This window comes from Mucor velutinosus, assembly GCF_035048745.1.
Source record: "Mucor velutinosus strain NIH1002 chromosome Unknown tig00001544, whole genome shotgun sequence".
Classification (NCBI taxonomy): Eukaryota; Fungi; Mucoromycota; class Mucoromycetes; order Mucorales; family Mucoraceae; genus Mucor; species Mucor velutinosus.
In genome coordinates this window covers 1663562-1689822 of record NW_027041908.1, presented here as the reverse complement: position 1 = coordinate 1689822, position 26261 = coordinate 1663562, and the positions used below count along the sequence as shown (strand labels likewise).

Sequence of the window (26261 nt, the reverse complement as noted above, 5' to 3'; positions counted from 1 at the left end):
TATACCTCATATCCAAATTGCCTCGCATTGGATTCATAATGCAGCGCTTATTTCGTTTTGTTTAGTCCAATGTTTGATGTATTCGGGAAGACAAAAAAATCCCAATACGTAACTTTGATGTGTAACGCATAGACTCCCTAAAATCTACCACAGAACAAAAGACGGAAGAAGTTTTACAATGGAGAAAAAGACAAATTGGTTTATTTGATAGATAGTGATAATATGACGAGAAAAAATTAGTAATAACACAAGGGTGAGATAAATATGCAGAAAAGAAAGAGTACAATTAAGCACGGCGTAATCGATAATAAGCACCAAAAGCACCAGCAATGACACCCACAGCAAGAGGAAGAATAGCAGCAGTCGTGGTCAAAGCAGCAATGCAGCCTTGCTTTGTGTTCTTTGAAACGACATTAGCGTCATGAATAGTCTCAGGATTACAATAGTATTTGGCAAAGTAATCATTCTGAATCCAAAGCACCTTGTTAAAAGCTAAAAGAGCCTTTGCTTCTGTCTCGCGATCCAAGTCGAGGGACAACAAACCACCAGCCAAAGTAGATTCAACAAATCCCATCAAAGCATTGATATGAATATAATCCACGTTGATCTTGCTCTTCTTGTCAGGAGTATCAGTGTGAATACGAGCAACCCAGTCAAGATAACGAAGGAAACGATCATCATAAGGACCAGAAAGCACCTTGTTGAGATATTTGCTCAAGAAATCCTTGCGAAACTTGATTTGAGGATGGTCGAGCGTCAAGTCTTCCAAAGAAGTGGGAGCTTGGCCATCAAAACCTTCATTCTTGGGAATGAAATGCTTCTTGGTGACATCAAATTCAAAGAGCTTGGTATAGACGGCATCCACAACAACGGGAACCAAAGGGCGAATCTTGTCAGCTACAGCCTCGATTGCTTTGATATCCTCAGCGCCTATGAATAGACACATTTAATGTCTGTATTCATGTACCACCCCACAAATGCCACACACTTACCAAAATCCATAAATTTAGAGACGTATTCAAAACGATAGCTACCATCAGCGTATAACTTGGCGGAATCAATGTGTTGCATAGTTAATAATTTTTTCTCTGTAATGTAAGTGAATAAAGAAGAAAAAGAATGAAAGATGCGAACATAATTTATATTAAATTTGAGTGATAAAAAATCACCTCATTGTCCAAATATGGATTACAAACAAAAGCGAAAACGACGAATCGGACATGTTTGGGTCGGAATAAAACGGCTAAGGTTTCTAGAAGTCTAATTTGATTCTAATGAAAGAAACCTATTATATTTATTTACAAGTTAACCCGATGGTTTCTGTACAGTTGTATCATAAGCACGAATAATCTTGGTTTGATCCGTCTCGTTTTGAGAGAAAGCATAGCCACGATTGCGCTTCAATCTCTGGATGCGTCGCACCTTGTTCATTGCTTGTCTAAAGCGATCCATTCGAGGTCGATAGTCGGGCAAATTATAGTATTGAATCTCTTGTACATGATGGTATGGCATTGGCCAAAAGACACGTTGACCGCTTAAAAGATACACACATATGTCAGTTACACAAATCAGCACAACATTTGAAATATCCACTTACTATTTCCACACAAAATCACGCAGGTTACAAATAAAGGGCACAATCAGCAAGAATAACCAGAAATTCACATTTCCCCACAGCATGGGTACCATGCCATAATATTCAGGTAAAACATTTACCGAGATTGCGGGGCCAATATAAGCAACAATGATAAGGTACAGGAACCAGACGGCCATCGATGCTATCATAGAGATCACCGTATACATTGTCCAGAAACTACGTTCAGCACGAGGTTAACCAATCATATCAAACGGATTGCGGGGACGCTCGGTTTTCACACCGAACTGTCACCAGAAATCAATCAAAACTTACTCTATAATCAGAACACCTTTCCACAAGATGCATCCTAGTACACCCGTGAATACAGCAGCGCCTGCCCACCATTGACCACTTAGTAATCCATTTTTGAATACACCTTCTGTTCTAAAAGCACCCACACCTAAAAAGAATAAGATCTTCATTGTATCATACAATCAGGAGATGAGTTTCAATCATCAGACAGGGGGGTTCATAGAACAATAGGTGAAACCTACCACAGAGTGAAATGTAGCATTGGCAATCCAGCCCCAGAATTTCTTTTGATTAAAGAATACGTTCTTTTGGCCGAGCATGTACATTTGAGGGTATTTATCCAACATGCGAGAGGATACAATTTGATCAAAGATGCCAATGACAAGCGGAGGCAAAAATGTGAAGATGACATTGAAGCATGACATGGTCCAAGATTCGTACAAGGTGGAGCCAGAGAAGCCATTGTAAAAAGCATACTATAAAAAGAAATGAGTACAAAAGCATGATCAAAACCATCTACCTTACCCAGAATTGCGTCAAGTACAATGCCACGTTCTTGTAAAAGTAGTAGAAAATCATCTTGCTCATGCGTTGATATGCCCATGCGCCATGCACCAATAATAGTTTCCTCAAAAACCTAAATTGTGAGATGGCGAAGTCTGCACTGCGAGCAGCCTGGAGACCTTCCACGCCACTGATACCCACACCCACATGAGCAGCTTGAATCATAGAGACATCATTCGCGCCATCACCGATCGCCAGCAAGATGGAGGTATCAAACTTCTTTACACACTTCACAACCAACGCCTTTTGCAGTGGCGAGACGCGACAACACACAACAGCCTTACAAAGCACCGACAAATCAAAAAACACCTTTTCAATGTCTTTTTCCAGTGCAAATGTCAATGCCTTGCCATCAATGACCAGCGCTAGGGGCTCCATGTCTTCTCCACGCATAATCACCTCGTTAATATCACGCAGTTTTCTTTCCAAAAAGCTCTTGGTCTCCCAGTGATTGTCTTCATTACACACAATCAAACTCATATCCTCGTTCAAGAGTTTGCAAGAGTAGCCAATGTTGATGGCAGTCTCTTGACGATCACCGGTCAGCACCCACACCTTGATACCTGCTTCTTGCAATGTATGGATCGTATCTGGCACACCGTCTTGAAGGCGATCCTCAATAGCAGTGGCACCCAACAGAAACATGTCCTTTTCAATGATTTCAGCAGCCTTATCCAGTTCCTCAGCACGATTTACCAGTGTCGTAGCAGCGGCCTCTTGGATTTGAGACCAGCGAGCATACTCCTCTTCAGAAATTTCCCTCATGGCAATACACAGTGTACGGAGACCTTCAGAGGCACATTCCTCCAACTGGATCAATGTAGGCTCCACAAATGGGTTATCAGGGGCAAGACGTTCCAGAATAACTGTGTCAGCACCTTTACAGTAGAGCTTGATGCGGTTATCAGGACCACGAACAATAGCAGACATACGTTTACGCGTGGAATTGAACTCACAGATGTTCAGTACCTGGAACTCTTGTTCTTGACCACGAATAGTACAGGTGATGGAGTTGGGACGACGCGTATGAAACTTGTAATCGAGCGTGGCAGCACCTTTGACTAGCGCACCTTCATCAGGAGAGGAAGCCTGGTAGATGATTTCATCCGAGTCTTCTTGTCTTTCTGGAATGACCGTGTGGCAGACAGCCAACAAGGTCAAGAATTCGTTGATGACATTGGCTGTGGTGTGCGTGTTTAAATGTTCTTGCAACTGGCTGAAATTGTACTGCATGGTGGGGTCATCCGAGCCTTCTCTTGCAGCCTTGTCAGGGTCTACTTGATCTGCATAAAACAAGCCGCCAATAGAAACTTGACGGAACTGCATTTCGTTACATGTCAAAGTACCCGTTTTATCCGAAAAGATAAACTTGACTTGCCCCAGTTCTTCGATCAAACTACTGCTGCGAGCAGTGGCAGGTGTATCCGTCTTTTCATAGTAAATGTCAAGGTCCGATTCAATCAAGTAGGACAGAATAAACTTGACGACTTCCATGGTCACCATCAAACTGATCGGGATGAACGAGTTGAACAAGATGAGAAATGTCAAAATGTCATAACCAAATTCCTGTCCAAGGCTCCACGTGTGAATGGGCAAGTAGCTCGCCTGTTCTCCCTTGTACATGGTAAACAAGACACCACCAATGGCGCCTGCAATACTCATGCCTACCAAGATCCAAAACAAGTACATGATATTGCGATTAGTGATGTGAGTGACGTTGGAGACCTTGGAAGGCTTCTTGCTGGAGTTCAACATGAGCTTTGTTTCATGGCCAGTAAAGACAACGATACCGTAAATCCACTGTGTGTTTCTCAACTGAGCCCCTCGCAACAAGATTTGCGAAGGATCCAATGGCACATCACGGTGGTTACTGCCATATGCCGTCAATGAGATGGCACCATCGTAGTTGTATAATCTGTTATTGGGTTGTTCCGACTTGATGACACCTTGCAGTCGACTCATGTCTGTGGGATTCAAGATGGTGGCTGTCTGTGGTAGCGCTTGTTTGATCTTGAGGTTGACTTCACCATCCAAATTACTGGTTTCGATATAACAAAGACCCTCTGGTTCGCTACTGCTGATCAGGATGAGATCTGCAGGAAAATTGTCACCACTTTCCACACGTAATACATCGCCCACTTTGACATCCTTCCACGTCTTTTCCACAAACTGAGTGCCTTCCAATACTTTACACTTTTTAGAATTCAATTCAGCATCTGAGCGGTGCACACCCTATCGTTTAATTGGTTAAGCTTTTTACGTTTACTCTTTTGTTCTAGCGCCTGTGAGCTTACCCAATCTTCCACCACTTCCTTTACTGCTGTAATGAACAATACAATGATCAAGGGTACCAAGGTAGTCCATCTTGAGGTCGGAGAAATGTCAGGAATTTGCTACAGAATCCCATTGTTAGATAACCTCATGACGTATCTTACCATGCGAAAACTCACCTGAATGCAAGAGACGAATAGAAAGAAAAGATTAGCATATTTAGAGAATTCTTCGTACAAAAATCTTGGCAAAAAGCTGAGCACGCTGTATTTGCCTGTCGTCACTCGATTGTGCAAGAATTTTTGCTCGTCATTGAGTTGTGCATTGTTGATGTGGATGATGCGAGCGCCATTTTCGCCTGGAATGCCAGAGACGGTGGATGTTCGACCTGTCATGCCAGCAAAGGCATCCTTTATCACTTGACGTATGGGCCGTCTTGTTCGTCTACTCTTTTTGGGCAATTGCATATTAGCACGGGCGTATGGCGATGTAGACTCGCCTGGTCCATCTGTGGCTAGTATCATTGTGCGGTCATTGGATGACGATGATGCAGCTGCCAAGGTCGTAGGTGGTGGTGGCGGCGGTGGTTGGCTGTACATGTCCTCATCCTCAATCTTTGGGTCCTCAAAGATGTCTAGGTATAATGGTAAAGAATGAGTCCCGAGAATGTTGGGTTTGATAGGCTTCTCTCTCTCTCTCTCTCTCTCTCTTACCTCTCTGCTTTCCAGCTCTTTCATGTACGAAATGCGGCATACTGACCTGCGAAGGGTCTGTCAACTGAGTGAAATTAGGAAATGATGGTTGCTGTTGTGGATGAGACGATGACACTGAACGCGAGGAACTGCTGCTGGTATGGTTCGTTTGTTGTAGGTCGATTAAATCAGTAGTAGAATTGATCAAATCTGACGGAGAATAATGCAATGTACTCTCTGCCGTGTGCTGTTGCTGCTGTGTAGCGTTATCAGTAAAGGGATTGTAAGGCGAATGGCCAACAACGGGCGGAGTGGGTTGGTCAATCCACGGCGAATCCTCAACCAAATGGTCTCCAAATGGATTGTTTGCGCTGAAGGATTCACCTTGTTTATTGTGATAGTTATTGTTATTCGACAGTTTGGAAATGTACAAGTTAATGCAAATGTGTAACAATAAGAAAAAAGAAGAAAAGAAAATGTGTGCGTGTGGAAAAGTTTTCCGCTTTTTTATAGATGCTTGCTGGGTGAACATTAAATCCGGGAAAGAAGATGCCTCAGTTTCAAAAGATCAATCCTCCATCCACCGACAACACTTGGCCATGAATGTACTCGGATTGTGCGATAAACAGAGCTGCTAATGACACATCTTGCACACTGCCAAACTTGCCCAAGGGTATCAGCTTGAGTATCTTGTCCTTGTCCGCGATATCCGCTGTCATGTCCGTATCAATGAACCCAGGTGCAATGGCATTCACTCGAATCTTGGCAGGCCCTACTTCCTTTGCCAGTGACTTGGTAAACCCAATGATGCCTGCCTTGGATGCACTGTAAGCGCATTGACCCACATTGCCATGAATACCCACCACACTGGAAATGTTGATGATGCAGCCTCCCTTTCTCTTTCGCATCATGGCTTTGGTGACATGCTGGCTCATTCTCATCGTGCCCAACAGGTTTGTGTTGATGATATCTTGCAAATCTTGGTCCTTTAATTGGATCAGTAAATTATCCCTGGATATACCTGCCGCATTAATTAAATAATCAATTTGTTGACCCTTCAATGTTTGCTATTTGAAAAAGAGGCATGAGTCTTTCTTTTCTTTTCGTTCATCATGCTTGACATGACCAACATGCACACACACACACACACACACACACCTTGAATACTTGGTCTATGGCGTCTTTGTTGGATACATCCAATACAATGCCTTGATGCTCCTGACCAGAATAAGTGGATCGAAAGGTGTCTTCAATGTGCTTGACGCGATCACTATTACGACCAATGAGAATGGTACGAGCACCTTGTTTGGCAAATGCTTGTGCAATGTTGAGTCCAATGCCTCTGGTAGCGCCAGTGATGATGGCTGTTTTGTGAGCAAAACTCATGCTTTTGGGCGTATTGAATGTAATAAAGAAAAATGCAAAGGGGGTTGAAAATTGACACATCATGGCCTTGATTGCCTGGTGGTAGTGTGTCAGAGTTTGAATCTCAGTAAATGGCCTCCTCTCCGCTTGATCTCATCATAGTGTAGGCATATTTTATTCATTACAACTGCACATCATCCTATTTTTACTATACCTATCTTTTTACATAAACTAAAGAGATCTATCTCAGTCTTTAAACAAGGTAAAATCCTGGCTCCAACAAGAAAGGAGTGCGCGTTTACATATGAAATCAACATTGACATCTTGTTCTTGATTCGCCAACTGCAAATACATCTGCTTGAACTGATCGACAGAGTTGATGCATTCTTGTGCAGTAGTGGGAATGGCAAACGACTTTTTGGTGTGTTCCATAAGTACAGACAACCTTTCATCACTTTCTTGCCTCCAAAAGTTAATTTGGCCACCAATTGCTTGTTCACTTAAAATAGTCATGATATGAGGTTGATCTATATAATACACATGAGCAGCCGCTCCCTGATAGAAATAATACTGTATACACAATACGTACCTCTAATCTTTGTGTCTGGGTATTTTTTGAAATAAGCTATCTGTTTTTGCTGGAGCAATTGTATTTGATCAGAGAACAGTTGGACTGACGGGGGTTCCTGGATTATAGTGGACTTGTTGGCTCGACGTCGCTTGCCATTGATGATATTGCAACTGCTGCTTGTTGCCACATCAGGGTCTTCGAATTGTTGTCTGGACAAAATGCACAGCTTCAGACACTAGATATCACTTTGGTCAATATGGATACCTTACCTTTCTTCCGTGTTGATTTTCAATAATTCTGTAATATCATTGACTCTATAGCGCTTTGAATCTTGTTCAGCAATGTCCTCGAGCAGCAGATTGATATCCCTGAGTTGCTTCAAGAGGGCGGGTGTCTTGTGCTGCAATTTGAAGTATGTATCATCGTAAGCGTAGGAATCGTACACAAATGCCTCTACATGGCCACGCCCATTTTCAATCTGTGTACGGTACGCACTCAACAGTTTGTGCATGGATTCCAGTGACTTCTTCATATAATCGGCCTTCTTGACAGCTTCAGCAATTTCATAGTTTTTGGATGTGGATGTCTTGGCTACAACCCGTCGAGAGTTTCTCAGTTCAGCTAATGTCTTGATGGATTTACCCAATTCGCAGCAAATAACATAGGCTTTGTTGGCAATAGTTATGTTCTTTTCCCTACAGAAGGACTTTGTTATAGTTCTGTACGTGTGCGTGTGCGTATGTGTGTGTGTGTGTGTGTGTGTGACAATATTGACTTACGCAGCCTCATAGAGCCAATCGTATATAAAAGCAAGCTCATGATCCATTTTGATGATTTGGGCCATGCATTCGTCATCTGTATCGCAAATACCGCATAATCTCATGCGGCAATCCATGTGGTGGCTCTTCTTCTTGTCAAGATGAGCTCGCATGAGCTTGATAGAATAAGGCTGCATTTCTTTAAAAAATATATTGCAGCTGCTCTCTGTATGATTAGCTTCCATCACACTCAAGAGTGGCAACAGAGGACTTACTTGCACTTTTCCATTTCATCAATGACTGTTTTTAAGGGCTCACAGTCAAATCTGAGCGACGACAAGAGCTCGATGCGCATCTCCATCACCACTTGATCCAGCATGGTTGTGTATATTCTGTCCTTGGTCAACTTCATTCTTCTTGCTCCATTGATCTTTTGCATAAATGTGAGCAAGGTGGATGGATTGAGGTGTCGGATACCTTGGCAAGTAATGGAATAAACCCTGTCGATTATATCCAGATCCAAAAAGACAATGCCCATCTTTTGTAAAATAGTGCTACCTAATGGTAAACCAAGTGAGTTAGTTTACATTGTCCATTGGGCACACTTCGCGCATACTATACTTACGACTGTCATGCTGCAAAGGTTCAGCTGCAATAAGGTAGCTCTTCTTGTTCCATTCTTGATCCATGAAAAACACAGAGAAAAGCAAGATACCTGAATGTCCAGGTCTTTCCCATTGGCTGACTACCACGGATATGTGCTCCATGGTCCTTAAGCGTTCAGATAGCTCGGAGGAAATGACCTCATACTCAGCCTTGATTACTTTCTCCAGTCTAGTATACGATACTGAGTAGCCACCTCTGTTTTCCTGATTGTTACTACGCAAGGTGCCCAGGAAAAGATTAAACTGGCCATCAACGATGATACTCATGGGCAGTTTGGCAGCAATAATCCAATGTGCTAATTTCTTGTCTTGGGCCATCTGCTGAACAGACCTTGAAACTAAAATGTTACATGGTATGTTAGAATAAAGCATATAATCATATATACTCTATAAATACGGACTCGTGTTTCGGGATACATTATGAATAGAGCTCAAATGCTCTGCTAATTGATCGTTGGTGTCGAAAGACGCTTTGCAGCCCTGTCCTTGTTTGTAATAACAGTGGAATTGATTGCCCATGTAGAATGCGCAGCCGTGCTTGATAGCCCAGCTATCAGCGTCCTTGTTGGCCTGGCTCTTCTTGGTCGTCTTAATGAGCGATACACATGTCTCCAACAGCTTTTCAATATAGTCATTGACATGCTCTGATGGCAGTGCTACTAGCTCCTCTGTGGCATCCAATTTCATCGAGTCTGTTCTTTGGTGGGTGTCGTCTAGAGTATCGTGTGGTGATGGCAAGGGTGCGATGACTACTGCAGCTTGTTCTTCCTCTGCCTTGGCCGGCTGTTCAACTTGCCGATCCACCTCCATCTCTGCCTCCTCCTCTTCTTCTTGCTCTTGCTCGCTTTCAAACAGTGCATTATCATCCGAGTTGGATGCCATGGACGATACTGAGGGGCTTCCGGAACGAGAGCTAAAGGAGAGCTGATTCACAGCTCTTACTATTCTCTGCAGGATGTTACTGTTCCTCCTGTCTGCCGCTGAATATTTGACATATTGATCTTCCTCTTCATCATCACCAAACTCATCATCCGTGACATCAATAGGGATTACCTTGGGAATTCGATCGCCTTGAACATTCATTTGTAAGCTTTAGTTGATTGAAAAGGTGAAAAAAGCAGAAAGAAAGAGGGGGAGAACTCGAAACGCCAAAACAAAACAAGCAATTGCTCAAGTTACACGACCATACCAATTTCAACTCACACGCTGTTGACATCTGCTAACGAATGTGCCTGCTCTCCGGACAACTATATATCAATTAGCATCTACTAATAACAGCGTGATTGATAAATGGGGTCGACGCTTATTACAATAAGCCATCTGATCTCTGTCAAGACTGGACAATTTGGCATATTGTCTTTTAAATGCCTTGCTTTTGCAGCTACCCATTGTCTGTAAGGACGTCAAGAGAACGTTAAGCAAGACCTCAAAAATGCAATGGCTTTTGCATCGTTTACACAACGAATCTTTGCATTTTTCAACGATATAGCATCATATTAAGCATTGCAAGCTGGCAAAGTGTCAAGCGACGGCAAATGAAAATGTTGGCGTTCTGGTCATAACGTAATAAGTATGTGGTCCCTTGACACTTTCAAAGCCTCAAAAAGGAAAGAAATTGATCTAACAAGCATTTTGATAGAATGGCGTTATTAAATATAGAATGCAAGGAAGATAGCATGGCTAAATATAGTGTTATGTAATCTGCCACCTACTTTCCATACGCTTCAAAAACATCTATTATTGTATTGACTTAATGATATAGGGCATTGAGTTTGCCAGCAAGCCCCACCAGCTGTCAAAATTAATTAAAAACCAGACTTACAGTCTGCTCCAGATTGGCCAAATTCTGGTAATTTTCGACTCGACTGATCTATTTTGCTCCAGATTCATTCTGGTCGCTCCTTATCGGTCGTTGGAAAGGCTACAGTGCTGAACTCTCTTTTGCTGTCCAAGCTATGGTACATTCTGCGTGTTACGCCTTTGACTCAAGCTGATTTCAAGCAGCTGCGCTCTCTGGCTATTCAGTTCTTGAGAAGAAACATCTTCCCCGTCATCCCTTGGAAGATGTGGACTCTACCAAAGGAAAGAAGGTGTCTCGGTGTTGTAGACATCCAAATACAAGCTTCGACTTTGTATTTTCGTTGGCTCCACCCATTACTGGTTCAAGATCAAGATGTCATTGATTCCCATCCTGTGTCGTACCTCTTAAGCTACCACATCCGCAATGTTAATGGTTATCCCCACCATCAAATCCCGCTGCTATTTCCCTCTGCTCGCCGTACTAAGGGGTTGAAAAAGCAACGCACGGGAACTGTCGATATGTTATATCGTGCAGTTGACTACCTTCCCAAGTCGTTTGATGCGGCCCCGATCAATACTGCAACTGCCATGACTCTTCCATTACAGGCGGCTTTCTATGTTCCTCCATCCTCCTCACTGGTTGTTCCTCTTAAAGTCAAAGTGATGATGGTTTCTGATGTATTTCAGTACGATGCCCGACTTAACTTTGTATATTGGAAAGACACTCGTGACCCTTCCCTTTTCAGTTAGAAGCGAGCCCCTTCAACAGTGTTCAGAGGCCTCGCATCTGGCACTCTTAAATTCCAGCCCTACTTCCTCCCAGTGTATAACCCAGCCCCCCTTGTGGATCCTGGAGTCTCTTTTGCACCGCTGGTGGATCAATTTTGTCTGAACGATGGCCAACCCCTTGGAAATGCTCAGGCTTCGGCCAAAACATTTCGTCTGTCTGTGCTGTCGTCGATGGAACAACCCTTGGTCTTGCAGAATATCTCTGCTTCTCATTGGAAATTCTTTTGGCCCCTGTCTCTTACCTACATTCAACGTAATGTGATATACCGGCTCATCACAGGCTGTATCCCTTCTCGAAGCAGATTACACTACATGATGCCTGGAGTCTTTGAGTCTCACAATTGTCCTGTCTGCTTGTCTCCCAATGAAACTGCCAGCCACCTGCTCTTTGACTGTCCACCCAAAGAAAAGGTATGGCAAGGCGTCATTTTTGAATTCCTATGGCCCACCACGTCCATCACTGACATCAAAGAGGCTCTTTTGTCCCTGGACTTTTCGGATATCTGGTACTCCCAAGTCAAAGGCATCCACCCATACATAGTCCTACTCATCACCCTGTCTCAAATATGGCTAGCCCATATGCGCTTTGTTTTTGACAACATCATCCTTGTCCCTGAGGCGATTCTGGTGAATATCCGCTTCACTGTTCGCCAGACAGTGGATGAGGATCAAATCCACTCCCTCTTGTAGTTTAGGTAGTTTTGATAGTTCTGTTTAGGTTAGTTTAGTTAATATTTTACCTTCTTTTTATTATTTTCTTTTCAATTGCACCCGCCTCTTCACTTCGACCCATTACTCCTAGTGGATGCGGCTCAAACAATAAACAAAATTTAACAAAAAAAATGATCTATTTTGCAGATTCGACTATGTAAAATATAATGATCATCCTATGCTTCTTTAAGCTTTTTTGGAGTGCTTTTTAAGACGCATCCAATGGTACCAAGCAAGATAGATGTTTTGGATAAACTTATTGAATAATTTACGAAAATATGAAAAGATGTTTCTGGCCAAAAAGTCGAAATTTCACATATCAAAATGCCACAAAAATAATTTCAGAGGTTGCTTTGGATCGATAGAAACATTTTGATTCAAGATATACCATAGTAAAAGTCTTCATTATCAAGGTCAAAAACGCGATCGTTTAATTTTCGATGAAAACCATGAGGGGGTGCTTCATGCTTTTTGCTCGAATTTTGGCCATGTTTTTTGGGTCCCCAAAAAGTTGAGCAAAGATGTCAGGAAGTTAGTGCCAGATGGGAGCAATTGTTTGGTGCTATTCTGACGGTTTAAAACAGCCTTGAACGCAAGAAAATGCAGCTCAAATGCACTTGAATGTTGCTGTATCAGGGACACTAAGGACTAAAAAGAGGAAATACCAGTATGCTACTTACCCGTATATAAAATAGCTACGTGTATATGGGTGTAGAGCATCACATAAGAATCAGATCCACAGATATTATGAAGGGTTTTCATGTGTAAGTGGAGGGTCAAATGAAAGTAGCAGTATTTTGATAAGATACTACGCAAGGGTAACCGGTAGCGCGAGCTACCGCTGTGCAGGATGGTTCTCACCGAAGCGAAGCAAAGATAGAGGTCCATCCGAAACATAAACACCCGTATATTATAATAGGTTATCCTACAGAAACTCAATTTCTTTTTTATCGTCTAATAGATGCATCCGTCTGCTCTGTATGATAAGTATATTAGCCGCTTGTGATAATCTAAATCCCATTTTAGGCTTTTCAAGAAGGTAAGAAACAGATCTTCATCGTAGATGCAGATGTCGTACGGTGCAACACATTATTAAGAATTAGAGAAATTCACCTCATGGCAATTTACATTTGAAAAAGTGTCGGTGGGACATCTTTGGGTTATGCCAGTAACCCCTCTCGTTTTTTTTTTTTTTTCTAAACGCAACATGAATACTGTGTTGTATGTCATGTTATATGGTGCCTCCAAAACCAAACCATGCCAAAAAAAGTGTCAAAATGACCCACTCATGTTTCTATTTTTAAGAATTTTGCGCTTTTGTACGTAGCAGAAAAGTTTGTGATCAGCAGAGAAAAAAGTTGAATGCAAATGCTCCTTATAAATGTGTACCTGAATCTGTTGCTACCAGGATTTGCTCGTGGATGAGCATAGGAACTACTCGAGTATTTATATAAACAGGATCAATTGCTTTATGTCATCCCTCAAGTTCTGCAAACATTGCATCAACAAGACAAATATATAAAGGGTTGAGTTGGGTGATACAGGTAAATTATATTGTGCAGATATTTCAACTTGTCAAGTTACACATCAAAGCCCACAATTTTTTAGTTTTGCTAATTTCTAAAGTCTATATAAACTGTTTGACTTGTAATTGATTTGGTTTCTTTGGTTTTTTTTTGGTTCTTAATTTACGTTCTAAAAATCAAGCATGTCCAAGCGATTTCCTGCCACGTTGTGCCTGGCATTGATTTTGAGCTTAACGACCACCACCTTAGCTCAGACAGCAGCAAGAGCCAATACATGTAACGCAGTGCCATGATAAGCGCAAGTGGGAATCGATACTAATAGTGCTTTATTTCAGGTTGTGGACTCATGTCTGGAAAAATATATTGCTATGGTGGTCTTATCTTTACAAGCACAACAGAGAATAAAGTAGATAATGTCATGAACGTTTTAGACATCACCAATAAAAGTGGAATTGCCTCTGACGACTTGCAAAACCTGTGGCGAAGTGTCAGCTACATTGCAGACAACGTCGATTTGACACCTAGAACAGATCCTCAATGTATTGTCATCAGCGATCAAAATCGCATGATCGTCAATGGCGGTTATGTCACTGCGCCAAAGGCATTGGCAAATATGAATGTCATGTACAATGCGCTCGAAAACAAATGGTACATTCAATCTGCTTACGCTGAAGACCCTTATGGAAATAGACAAATGTTGGTATACTGCATCTCATCATTTAAGTTATAAATTACTGATCGGGTAGTTCATCTGTGTAGATATTGGGGCTCGGGTAGCTATGTGCCTGGTAAAGGTGCTGCGTTCTATGGTGGATTTGAAGAGTCAGTATATGTACCGTTGGTTACAATCCATTCATATGTACCAACACTTTTTCTTCTTTTTACTGTAGATTTATCAACCCCAATTGGACAACGCCCAACACAAACACTTCCATCTTCACCTTTGCAGACGGCTTCTCAAGAACCATTGGTTACACTCAAGTCTCCTACTTTAACGTAGATAATCCTGCAGTGAGTACGAAAATACATGTAACATGGACACAAACACAAGGATTATTAATCACATCCAAACAGTCTGCCTGGAATACCCCTGTACCTTTGACAACCGCTTCAGATCAGTTCTCTGCTCGACATCAATCCGTATTTGATCCCGTTACCAACATGCTTCTCTTCATGGGAGGCGAATACAGAACGACTACATCACAAAACTCTATTCCTCGCCCCTATTCATACATCAAGGCATTCAACACTCTTACCAATGAATGGAGCATGATGAATCTCACTGGCGATATACCCACACAAAGCAGAATCTATTCTACATTGACATTATGTAACGTCATAGCCTATACTTCAAGTTGTATTGTACTGACTCGTCAAACCACTTACCTCTAAATAGTGCCTTCCACCAATCGACATGTCTTATTGTATGGCGGTGAAGCCGACGACACAGGTAGGCTCAAGGCACACTATTGACAGGCACAAGACTGACCCAAGTATTTGTAGTCGTACAGGACTACTGCAATGTCTTGAATTTAGATACTAAGAATTGGACTAGACAGACCATCGATGCACCTGCTGGAACAACCTTGCAAAGATCAAGACATTCATGTATGCACATATCTTTGCAAATATTGATTCCAATGCTAACCATTCAATTCTATAGCTGTGCTCGTCAATAACAACACCTTATTCGTCATGTGGGGTATTGATCCCAACAAAGTAGGCACTAGTTCAGTGCTTATTCTCAACACCACCAACCCTGACGCCATCACCATGTCCAACAAGTATGTTGATCCTAATGCTGCTAATGCGGCTGAAGCCTCCAATGGCAATACAATCCAGCCTGGTGCTGGCACTACAAGCGCTAGTGTTGCCACTTTTGGCCTCAGCAGTGGTGCTAAAGCTGGTGTTGCTGTTGCAGCTGTCGTTGTGGTACGTTCTTTTTACATGAGATCTACAAACTCTCTTACTGATTCGTTCTTTTGATAGGTAATTTTGGGCGCCATTGTCATTTGGTTCTATCTTCGCAACAAGAAAAAGAACGAAAGAATCAGAAAACAAGAACACGAGCTAACAAAGCAACAACAACAAGCCGAGTACTACAATACTACTAACGTGGAGCCCATGGAAGTCGATTGGGATCAAATTGAAACGAAATATACAGAAATGCCTACAATCAAACTCGCAAACAACAATGAGCGATTTGGTACAGGCCCAGACAGCGTTACATCCACAACCATCATCAATGGGGGTGAGCCCAACTCAACAGCTTACGCAGTACATCCCGATGCTGTTGAAGTGCATCGTCCCAATACAGTGGATTTGCCACCTCAACTACCAAGAGTACTGAAGCCTGATGGTGGATACTAGTATTACAATAATAATAAATATGCTTAATTCTATACTGTACCATACGAGAGGATTCACAAACTCGGTATATGACAGGCATTATTGTTTTGATGGCAATGTTGCATGTCGCATTAGGATCGCATTTGGACGGTTAGTTTGCAAGTATTCAATCGATCATACATAAATTTGCACATAGAAATGCAAAAATGCACCCAATCTAAGCTATAGCACCGTTTAATTCGAGACTCTCTACTTCCAAGCGTCATAAACAACAATTTCCTTCATGATTAGACGTTTCACCAGTCTCACAAAAATTGGTTAATCTTTGCTCGACATTCTGTTCTGATTTGTTCATTTTAGGAATTTCTGAGCACAATTCGACCTATCTTGCTAAATTCGACTGTGTAAATTGTAATGGCCATGCTACGCTTTCTAATGCGTCTTTGGAGTACTTTTCAAGGCGCACCTGATGGTACTAAATTTGATAGGTGCTTTGAGCAAGTATATCGAGCAAAGTCTAAAGATATGATATCATGTTTTCTGCCAAAAGGTCAAAATTTAACACGCGAAAATCTTACAAGTGAAGTTTTAGAGGCTGCTTTTGATCAAGAGAAGCGTTTTGAATCAATATATGCTATAGTAAAAATGTTCATTTTGGAGGTCAAAAATGTGATCGTTTGATTTTCGATGAAAACCATGAGGTACCCCTCATGGTTTTGGGTCAATTTTCGGCGATTCCAAAAAGGTTGAGCAAAGATAGCAGGAAGTAAGTACTAGATGCGAGAAATTGTTTGGTGCTATTCTTGTAGTCAAGAGCCGCTTCTAAAGTGAGAAAACAGGGTCCAAATACAACCAGATTTCGTTGTGTTTGGCACAATTTGGAGTAATAAGAGCCACTATGAGCATGCCGTCAGCCTGTACATGAGCTGTTTCCATTGATACAGACGTATATCGTCATAAAAGTGCCAAATCCACAGTTACAACCCGTTCATGGAGGGTACTTGTATGATAGCAGGCATTTGAAAACTGAAGTTTCAACATACATTGCTAGGATTTTTATTTTACTGAGAATATGATACGACTATAGAAGGGGACTATCTTATGTAATACAGCTTATTTTGAAGATTCAGTCAACTTATTTATTAATTGCATGTTGCCTTGTTGAATACGTTGCAATTCAAACATATTCTTTTCATGAAGAGTCTTGCGTACCTTGTCTCTTGCAGCCTTGAGATTGTCCACATTGTGTCTTTTCCTGTCATTAGGATCTATGCAAAAATTAGCCATGAAATCAAATTATAACAAAATGATTATAGGTGCCTTACAGATAGGAACAATGACCTTTCTGACCATATCGCCAATGGTTTTGGCATCAAAGCAAGTCGAGACTTTGGAAGCACCAGGCATATTTTGGGCTAAAAAAAAAACCATCAATCGAAACTGGATATGCATGGCTGGTGCCTGGGCGCTTTTGAAACAGATAAAATCATTGACTTGCAAACATTGAGCTTGGATGTGGGTTGTATGGTAGGGATTGCCTAGTCTGTTTTTCCAATGTTCAATAGAGAACTCGCCCATAACAGACATCTTGTCTGTTTCCTTCAATTGAGTGGCAATGTATTCAAGCATAACTTCATCTGTTACGTGCACATTGTAGTATTTGTTTGTATCCTTCGATAAACGAGGGGAAGCTCGAAACCCAGTTCTGTCATAATGCAAGACAGGCATATTACGGATTGCAGCATCCTTGATTTTGATTAAATCTTGATCATCCACAAAGTTCATTATGATTATTAGCGCCAGCACAAGGGAAGGAGAGAGAGAGAGAAAGATGAAAGCAAATATATTGTTACTGTTAATTGAGCTAATTAATGGCGTTGTTGATGAGCTTACTGTTTACATTCATGCCGGTTGTTTCGAGTTTCATGTATCGTATAAATCTCCCACTGCTCCTTGTCTTCCCTCAATCTCGCACTCTCCAAAGGTCGAAATGTTTAATTTTTATGTTGAAACCAACTAACTCCTGGTAGAAGTGCGCTTTCTCTCAAAGTAAGATGAAATACAGATGTTCTACCCTTTCATCACAGACAATTGGTGACCAAAACACTTCCTCCTTGGAAAACCGTGACACTCCATATCCACAGCAAAAGCGTTTCGATTAATGATTTTTCCAAAATAAGCCTTTCTTCAACAGTCATTACATCTCTCGCGCAATTAGCGTATCTACATTGAACCAATATGACCAAGTCAAGTTATCTTGCTTTGAATAAGAATCAAAGTCTATCCAAATCAACATCACACCAAACCACTACCAGCCACGAGCACCCAGAACACATCATCTCTGATCTTAACGTTGGTTCAGCTTTATCTGTTTGTAACACTGGTGGTGGGCATCCCTATCATCAGCAGTAAACATATCCAGCATCAAAGCAATACCTCCAAAATCACAGAAAAATTCGTAAAAAATTTAGAGCACTTAAAATTGCAAGATACTTCGAACGCGCCCAAATTCAATGGACAATTTACAGGCAAAACACCGCAAGCAAGATATACAAAGACAGTAGTAGCTATAAAAGTAGCAAACTGAGGTGGTTGTGCAAGAGATGGACATGGTGATAGCCGCGGTAGTAGCCGTGGTGGGTTTGCCCGCCAAGACAAAGGCAAGACCAAATCTGCTTAGAGCAAGATATGTGTATGAAATGTTTGAGTACACGCTTTGCATCCTTTTCATGAAATCACTAATAGAAAAGAATAGTTTCAATTTTCAACAATCATAGAATTGTTGTCAGTGTATATCAACCTGCGCTTTTGTTAAGCCGGATCTGTAGTTGGACGCCTAAATCAATCTCCAATGTTTCACTGAAATTTGCATGAATCGCATTTTGAACAGAAAAGTGATACTTACATTACTTTGGGGTCTTGCTGTCATATAGCTGAAGGCATCCAGAGGCTTCTCAAGTGATCAGGTTATCCGCATGTCCTGTTCATTGAGAAATACTGCGTTGCTAGATGTATATGCAGGGCTATATCTTTGTTCAACAAGACGTTTCGGATGCGTCAATCTTAATTATTTATGGATGTAAAATTACGCACCCCTTTTCGCTGTACAGAATGTACTTGGCGTAACGGCGTTTATATGATGTCTTTATTTACAGTTCAAGAAAAGAGAACGTTCTTTTGGATATATATATGATGTTGTTGAGTATATACAATTGAAGAGTGAAGAGAAAATAGGGGGTATCGATTGTGCTAACAAATTTCAGTCAGGTCTGCTGCAGAATCACGAGTAGACGCCTGCTGCTGCTTTTTGATAATTAAATCGTAAAAGCAGCCATCACACACTCGATGCCATTTTTCTATAGGTTTCATGGAAGCAAATAAAGGCAGTCTATTCAAACTGTGCCTCTGGCAAACAAGGATGCCACATCTATAAATTGGTTGAATAAAAACGCACCATAAATCAGACTAAAGAACCAACCTTCTGCAATGATGTCTTCGTTGGAATAGACCAAATTGAGTGATACATGATGCTGCTGCGGTTTTAAATTGGCACTGATTTGATTGCTGATCAGGCACCCATTGGCTTTTCGGTAGTAGCTTGAAGAGGGTATTGCGATCGTGTCGATTGATATGGAGCATGTAATGGTGTCTATGGAATCGAAGGTGCTGTATGGACGAAGATAATGTAAAGGACTGTATTAAACTGTCAGAATGGCGTAACCAATAACATATACTACGCACCTCTTGTCTTGTATAATCCTCGTTCCATGTGCCCAAAGAAAAGGGGGCTAAAGGTGCTACTGTTGATGAGGATGAGGATGAGGATGATAATTCATCGACAGCAGCTGTGGTTGCAATAGTTCCTGATCCAGCAATGATTAGCTCGATACCATTTAATGGGCCTTCAAAGGAATGAATCACATGGCCGGTGCCCACGCCCCCTCCAATCCGTAATCCTACTTCCCAACGTAACGTGTGAACGAGATCTTGCATCGAGTTGATATGGACAATGTCTTTGACGGGCTGATTAAAGTCCCATTGCTGTTGGCACTGATGATCTAGCATGCATACATTATTACTACTACAGCTATCATAGGTGCTTCTCCTGTTTCTTGGCTGTCGGCTCTGTTCTGAACTTTGCCAACGATAAATAGGTGATAATGTCGTTGTGGTAGTAGTCGTTGATGTGGTAGCAGATAGAGTCATCCGTTGCTTGCTGGCTTTTGACGTTTTGCTTCTATCAGTAGCATGACCAGTAAGATCTAAATCTCTATCGAGTTCCACAAGATGATCCATCAATTGTTGCTGCTGTTGTGCGACCTGCTCACATTCGTTCAATCTGTTTCGATATAATTTCTCTCTTTCCTCGTATTCCTCTAGCATGGATTTTTGAAGTAAAACGAGTTCTCTCACTTTGCCCTCTGTCCTCAGCAACTCTGTTGATATATTTTCTAGACTCTCGGAGTGAGTAATCAACGTCGACATGAGATTGAGAAATTCAGCGTGCCATGCTTGTTCATCTTCTAGTTGGTATTCATCATCATTTATCTCTTCCAACACTCGAGACTGTACAAGTGAGTTGGTTGTTGGACACAGTATGCTCAGAGGAGATAGCGGCCGGATGCTTGATGAGTCTAATTGATCAATGCTTCCTGTATTAATCGAGGAAGGTATTGGCGAAAGCAGAGGCTCGTGCTCTTGCTCCAGTTCGTCAACATGATACTGCTGCATGGCTCTTGTAATACCAGTTACTTTGGCTCGCACAATATCGAAATCATCAATATGAGGATCAAATAGCTTTTGATGATTATTGCTCCTCATCATTTGCCCATGAAAGTCTATATAGTAGATATCCTCATTGTAAGTGGTAGTTGTCGCTGTGGCTGTTGCTCTACTTGTAGCTGTGATTGCTGTTGCTGTGTTATCTAGTAGAAACATTTTAGTTTTGAACAATGTACTAAAGAAAGAAGAGCAACAAATATAGGAGATCAACAACTTACAGTAATAATTTAATGATGAATTGTAAGGAAAAGGAGATTTATATCTTTGATAGATGCTGTATCGGTTGTTATGGCTACAACAGCAAACTTTATTGGTAGGGGAGAAGGAATACTCATCCGCTTCAGTGACGTTGACGTGCATATGGTGAGAAAGAGAAGGATCAATGTCATCATCATCAATATGCTGTGCGTCCGTCAACCATTGCTTAGAGCCCTATATCAATGTTTGTTGTTAGTGAAAATTATAAGTGTAAAATACTAAATAAACCAACATTTGTGAGTGTATCAGTTGTGTAGAAACTATCTTTTGACGTTTGATCTAGTTGTAACAATAGGTTTGCCATTAATTTATCAAGGATTTCTTCTTTCTCGAGAAAAACATTTGGTTTCAATGAATTGGCAGTGTTGAAAAGAAAAATTGGAAAGAAAGAGATAAGAATAAAAAATGAGGCTCTGTGTAATTTTGTTTCTAAGGGAGATCGAGGAGAAGGGCACGCAAGCACACACAAGCCAGCAAAATTTTTCATTTAGCACTCCCTTCTGTCTCACTCTATACCTACAAATGTTGAATGAGACACACTCAATATAGCGCGATATTTCTCTTTCTTCTCCTCTTTCTTTTTCTGTATGGTATTAATTTAAAACTCGATACAATTGACCATAAAATGTCGTGCTTAGTCTGTGTACCTTTTTTGACACAATGCCAAATTCCATTTAAACTTTATATGCAGATGAGATGTATCCTTTTTAGGGACAATGACTTTCTCCAGTGTATCTCTATTATGTTGTAAAGACGAGAGCTTGATCTATTTTCATCATATTTACATTATTTGAATTAATTGAAACAAATTGATATGCACTCATGAGCTAAATCTTTGTTATAAACAGGTTATCGGTTGTTCAAGTCTGTACTATCTGGGCACTCAACAACAGCGCACCACGAGCCATCTTGGTCAATCAAACTCCACATTGTGCTTGGTGAAACAGAAAACGATTACTGTTGTGTGCATATATATTGGATATCTAATGACTCACACAAGTTTACGCACGAGGAGAACATTTTATATGCTTTGCTTGGCACACATGTTGAATTTAGTAATCAATATGAGAAGTTTGACATTTATACATATATATATATATATATATCAGATCAAGATTCATGGCGCTGTGAAGAGAAAAATGTACATATAGGCTCATACTTGCAGAAGATCTCCTGCATAATTGTAAGATATCTCTGAATAAGATAACAGCATTTCAGAGAATACAAATAAATGAGAAGTGCGATGTATGTACCAATCATGTATAGACAATCTTGCTTAAATCAGATAACATCATAACATAGTTTCTTTTAAATAGCAATATCTTGAAACCGCTATGGGCGTCCCTGAATGTATTCGATCCCTATTACGTGCCTGGTTACTATGGTAACCAAGGAATTTGTTCCTGAATGTCATGCGGAATCTGCTCCTAAATGCCTGCGTGAGTTTGAATTCTGATTTCTGCATATCCATAATATATGGAATCATTGTCATCTTTAATAGTAGCCAGTTACAAATCTTAATAGTTGCCAAGAATCCACATCTGTAATAGCGCTAATTTACGACTAGCAAAGTTGGATAGAAAATATAAATCCAGGGAAAAAACGCTTCGGTATGAAATAAAAAAAGGCAGAAGCACCACTGTCCCATTATTTCGACAAGATTTCCACCTAAGACAAAGCATGGCAAACAAAACATTGCATCAATAAACAATAAAATGTATTGATGCATAACGCCTTTTTGTAACCAAAAACTTGGAGCTGTCTGTAAATTACGTGCGTACAGTCAGTAATGTAATTATTCCAGCTTCATCGCATTACGCTTGCATTTGATGGCGTTTTTTTTTTCTTCAAGCAAGATCGAATTAATTGAGAAGACATCAAACACTAATCTTCACTATATATACGAGCGTATCAAGATTGCATCTAATTCAGCATTTGGTAATATTAGTCTTAATGGGTTTTACCGTGGTCAAGCAAAGGTGTAAAACCACAGTGTTCAAGCAGCAAATTCGAGTTTTTATTTCCATTGTTAATAAGCTTGCCAGCAACACAGCGCATCAAAATTTGCGTGAATCAGCTTTACCGAAATTAATATGCCTTCTATTAGAATTAAAAATTGCTCAAGCTACAGAACTGCCTTTCCAGTGAATTGCAGCTACCAACGATGTGGTTTATGCCGCGTAAATATACTTTATAAAGCAATACATAACCAAATTTGACAGCTTTCAATCCTTCATATACTGACATGTAGATTTTTCTGAGCCACCGGAATGACGCCAAACAATTGTACTTGAGTAGTAGTAACTTCCTGACACCTTTGCCTCATGAAGATGTCTTTTGCAATGACAAATCTCAAAAAAGTCGCTGTAGATCTTACACAAGTCCTATATTTACTTATGGCCAGCTTTATTTCTCCATCTTATTAAGAGCATCAGTGGCAGTGAATGATATGACAATTCTACTATCAGAAAATGGCGATTATGATGTACAAATGCTGCATAACACTTGAAATTTCTTTCCGATTGTCCCAATAATAGGCTTCGTTTGATGTCAGTGTAAGCAAAAAGAATGCTGAGGGAAATGCCTCCTCTTCTCCTTCTGGTGGCTCTAATATAACCTTTGTTATTTTTGTTTTACTAATAATATATTGCTTAAAATCTACTTAATATACCAAAATTTTATTATATCTGATTTAATATGTCTTTGGCGAGAACCCACAGGGCGACACCGACATTGAGCGTAGCGAGATAGATTGGCTAGTAGTGGCATACTAAACTCCTTAAGGTGTATATTCGTATATCTTGATACTGAACTCCACGTTCATTAGCCATTAATTTCGCTTTCCGTGCCTTCTTTGAAGCATATTTTAGTCGGTTCTACTAAATTCGACTCGATAAGCTTAATTGACTTTTTATGCAAATTCGTGATCTTTTTTTTTTTTTTTTTTTTTTTTTTTTTTTTTTGCCCTACTTGGACTCACATTTGAGGAGCGAGCGTTTGTAGTCATTGATAGAGGTGTGATACATGTTTTAAGTTTAGTTTTTTTTTTTGCATTATAGCTGAATTTTAGCTCGTAAAGTGGAATCTCGCGGGCAAACCTAATGTGCTGGTGAAGTTTTGTCTCAGAATTTAAATTCGAACACTCACAAAAGATGTTGCTGCCCTAGGATGTGGCCAATACAGTCAAATAACGGGCAAGTTTGTATGATCAAATGGTTTTTTTTTAATTCCGGACACACATGTCAATCATCATTACTAGTAGTACGATTTGGACACGAGTAATATATGAGACCATTATGATGCTTAATTTAAAGTTACTGATTTCTGGATATAGCACAACGTTTGCATGAATAAATAACAGAGAAGTGTATTATTATTAAGCTCTAAAATGTTATATATACTATTACAATTAACAGAATACAAGCAAGCACGAGAGCAAAGTGGTATAGTCAATCTGGATTACGTAGTACCTCCTTTAGCAGCTGACAATTTCGACGCTGATACTGTAATGCCTTTTATGTAAGATTGTACGGCTACTGCTACACTAACATCGGCATAAGATTTGTATATTTTTTGTACAGCCGTTTTTACGGATGATATCACATCCACATTAGCACTAATTTGAATTTTTAGTACACCAGGAATATCCACTTGTAAATCCTTGATGTGTGTATTCAGCTGTTTATCCACACACGACTTGAGCGTCTTTTGAATAGCGGGTAGTTTGACTTTGAGTTCGGTTCTAGCAATCGTTTCTGCCTTGATCAGGACATTTGTCAGTTGCTTTGTGCTAAGTATTTTTTGGCTTTTGGCGGCAGGTGCAGCCAGTAATTGATCAATAGCGAAGGTAATCGATTCTGAGAGAGACTCTTCTATTTCTTTCTCTACAGTTTTCGTCATTTGCGCTATTTTGTGATACATCCAAGTGTTAGAACACATCTGTCTGTGAGTGTGTGTATGTGTTACATGTAATTACTTTGTAATCCATCTACAGCAGCTGTTTGAATAGCCTCGATTTGAGCATTGCCTACATGTACTGCACCTCCCATGATGCTGGTTTTAATAGTAATACTTGCTTTTATTATCTGAAAGATCTACATATAGACTGTGATGAGCAAAATGTAGAATGGCATGATGTGTTCATTTCAACTTTACAGATGCGGAGATCTTGGTAGTAATCTGAGTGTGTATGCGAGCCTTTATCTGAGCAACAATCATGGTAGACAACTCTGGAGTGACAGGTACGGTTTGCTTGGAGGCTCGTTTCATTAGCACGCTGACGATATGGCGGTAGATGGCGTCTTTATCATAATCCTCTGGCAGCATTTCATAGACAGTTTCGGACGTGGTAGAGATCATGGTTGATTTAGAGATGCTACCAGTGTCATCTGCTGAGACTACTAGTAGTAGATTTGTGATACCACAGCACCAGCAGCACAAGAGGACAATCAAAAAATTTATGTGTTTAATAAGCATCTTTAGGATTCTACAAGGTATATTTTCCACAACGGATTCATAATCCACTGGCTTTTATACTTGCCATTACGAGCAAGGAGTAGACATCCCATTGTGGATCCATCGTTATTTTTAAATTAATCGCAACAACGAGAGAAGAGATTGACACTTTAGACAGAAAACAGTATAAAGTTTATGTATAGTTGCAAATTCATGAATCTAAATGCTGTTTTAGGAAAGGAAGGATAATCATGCCATGTGTTTTCATAATTCTTGCCACTAAAATCAGCTCCTTTATACAATACATCTCGTTCTCAAGTTCTTTAACACTGATTTTGTGTAATCAATTATGTTTGCTTTCGTGAGTCAACTCCTTCAAAATGGCCTCCCCCCCCCCCCCTGTAAACTATCCTCCACCTCCTCTTGCTGGCACACTCCCTCGTTTCTTTCTGTTCTTGTTCTCCTTGTTCTAAACTTACTCGCCCCTTTCGTCCTCTAAATAAAGAATAATGCAACATGATAATGAGTAATTTAGTTGTACGATAAATTGCATGAATAACATTATACTTTTCTGTTGGAAAAAAACCACCCGAGATTTTCAGTGGTTTAGTAGAGCATGTTGCACATTCAAAAGTGTCCGACATGTAGCATCTGAAAGAGTGTGAGGGAAACTAGCAAAGGGCGAGGGCAGGGCAGGGAGCGAAAGGGATCTGTACGGACTCAAACCTACATGGAGAAATTTGCTATCAACTTATTGTCTCATTTCTTTACATATTGCTGTGCTTTTTCCAACATGTAGACATATTTAGCATGAATT

The 26261-nt window shown here is 40.6% G+C and overlaps 8 protein-coding genes across 8 annotated transcripts; 2 read left to right on the top strand and 6 right to left on the bottom strand.

Moving 5' to 3' along the window:
• Window positions 1–286: 286 nt before the first annotated feature.
• Window positions 287–1071, bottom strand: ATC70_005859 (uncharacterized protein; the record flags this gene model as incomplete). The annotated part of the gene is made up of 2 exons (XM_064825142.1): window positions 287–930; window positions 993–1071. The coding sequence occupies 2 exons, from the start codon at window positions 1069–1071 to the stop codon at window positions 287–289; spliced, it is 723 nt and encodes a 240-aa protein (XP_064680519.1).
• A 234-nt stretch (window positions 1072–1305) lies between these two features.
• cys2 (Serine O-succinyltransferase) lies at window positions 1306–6801 on the bottom strand (the record flags this gene model as incomplete). The annotated part of the gene is made up of 10 exons (XM_064825141.1): window positions 1306–1534; window positions 1598–1813; window positions 1910–2052; window positions 2131–2364; window positions 2414–4684; window positions 4747–4845; window positions 4903–5357; window positions 5437–5786; window positions 6004–6482; window positions 6574–6801. 10 exons carry the CDS (start codon window positions 6799–6801, stop codon window positions 1306–1308), a joined length of 4704 nt encoding a protein of 1567 aa, XP_064680518.1.
• Window positions 6802–7026: 225 nt separating this feature from the next.
• Window positions 7027–9857, bottom strand: CWC24 (RNA-splicing factor; the record flags this gene model as incomplete). Its single annotated transcript, XM_064825140.1, has 7 exons — window positions 7027–7307; window positions 7370–7560; window positions 7621–8046; window positions 8131–8328; window positions 8385–8667; window positions 8735–9112; window positions 9176–9857. The coding sequence occupies 7 exons, from the start codon at window positions 9855–9857 to the stop codon at window positions 7027–7029; spliced, it is 2439 nt and encodes an 812-aa protein (XP_064680517.1).
• A 981-nt stretch (window positions 9858–10838) lies between these two features.
• On the top strand, window positions 10839–12053 carry ATC70_005856 (uncharacterized protein; the record flags this gene model as incomplete). The annotated part of the gene is made up of 2 exons (XM_064825139.1): window positions 10839–11252; window positions 11325–12053. The coding sequence occupies 2 exons, from the start codon at window positions 10839–10841 to the stop codon at window positions 12051–12053; spliced, it is 1143 nt and encodes a 380-aa protein (XP_064680516.1).
• A 1729-nt stretch (window positions 12054–13782) lies between these two features.
• ATC70_005855 (uncharacterized protein) lies at window positions 13783–15970 on the top strand (the record flags this gene model as incomplete). Its single annotated transcript, XM_064825138.1, has 9 exons — window positions 13783–13876; window positions 13936–14296; window positions 14360–14422; window positions 14491–14611; window positions 14675–14930; window positions 14997–15050; window positions 15104–15208; window positions 15264–15532; window positions 15590–15970. The coding sequence occupies 9 exons, from the start codon at window positions 13783–13785 to the stop codon at window positions 15968–15970; spliced, it is 1704 nt and encodes a 567-aa protein (XP_064680515.1).
• Window positions 15971–17062: 1092 nt separating this feature from the next.
• On the bottom strand, window positions 17063–17734 carry ATC70_005854 (uncharacterized protein; the record flags this gene model as incomplete). Its single annotated transcript, XM_064825137.1, has 2 exons — window positions 17063–17217; window positions 17275–17734. The coding sequence occupies 2 exons, from the start codon at window positions 17732–17734 to the stop codon at window positions 17063–17065; spliced, it is 615 nt and encodes a 204-aa protein (XP_064680514.1).
• A 1464-nt stretch (window positions 17735–19198) lies between these two features.
• On the bottom strand, window positions 19199–21293 carry ATC70_005853 (uncharacterized protein; the record flags this gene model as incomplete). The annotated part of the gene is made up of 5 exons (XM_064825136.1): window positions 19199–19376; window positions 19428–19642; window positions 19691–20874; window positions 20950–21163; window positions 21222–21293. The coding sequence occupies 5 exons, from the start codon at window positions 21291–21293 to the stop codon at window positions 19199–19201; spliced, it is 1863 nt and encodes a 620-aa protein (XP_064680513.1).
• A 3155-nt stretch (window positions 21294–24448) lies between these two features.
• On the bottom strand, window positions 24449–25348 carry ATC70_005852 (uncharacterized protein; the record flags this gene model as incomplete). The annotated part of the gene is made up of 3 exons (XM_064825135.1): window positions 24449–24894; window positions 24966–25083; window positions 25145–25348. The coding sequence occupies 3 exons, from the start codon at window positions 25346–25348 to the stop codon at window positions 24449–24451; spliced, it is 768 nt and encodes a 255-aa protein (XP_064680512.1).
• Between the last annotated feature and the right edge of the window lie 913 nt (window positions 25349–26261).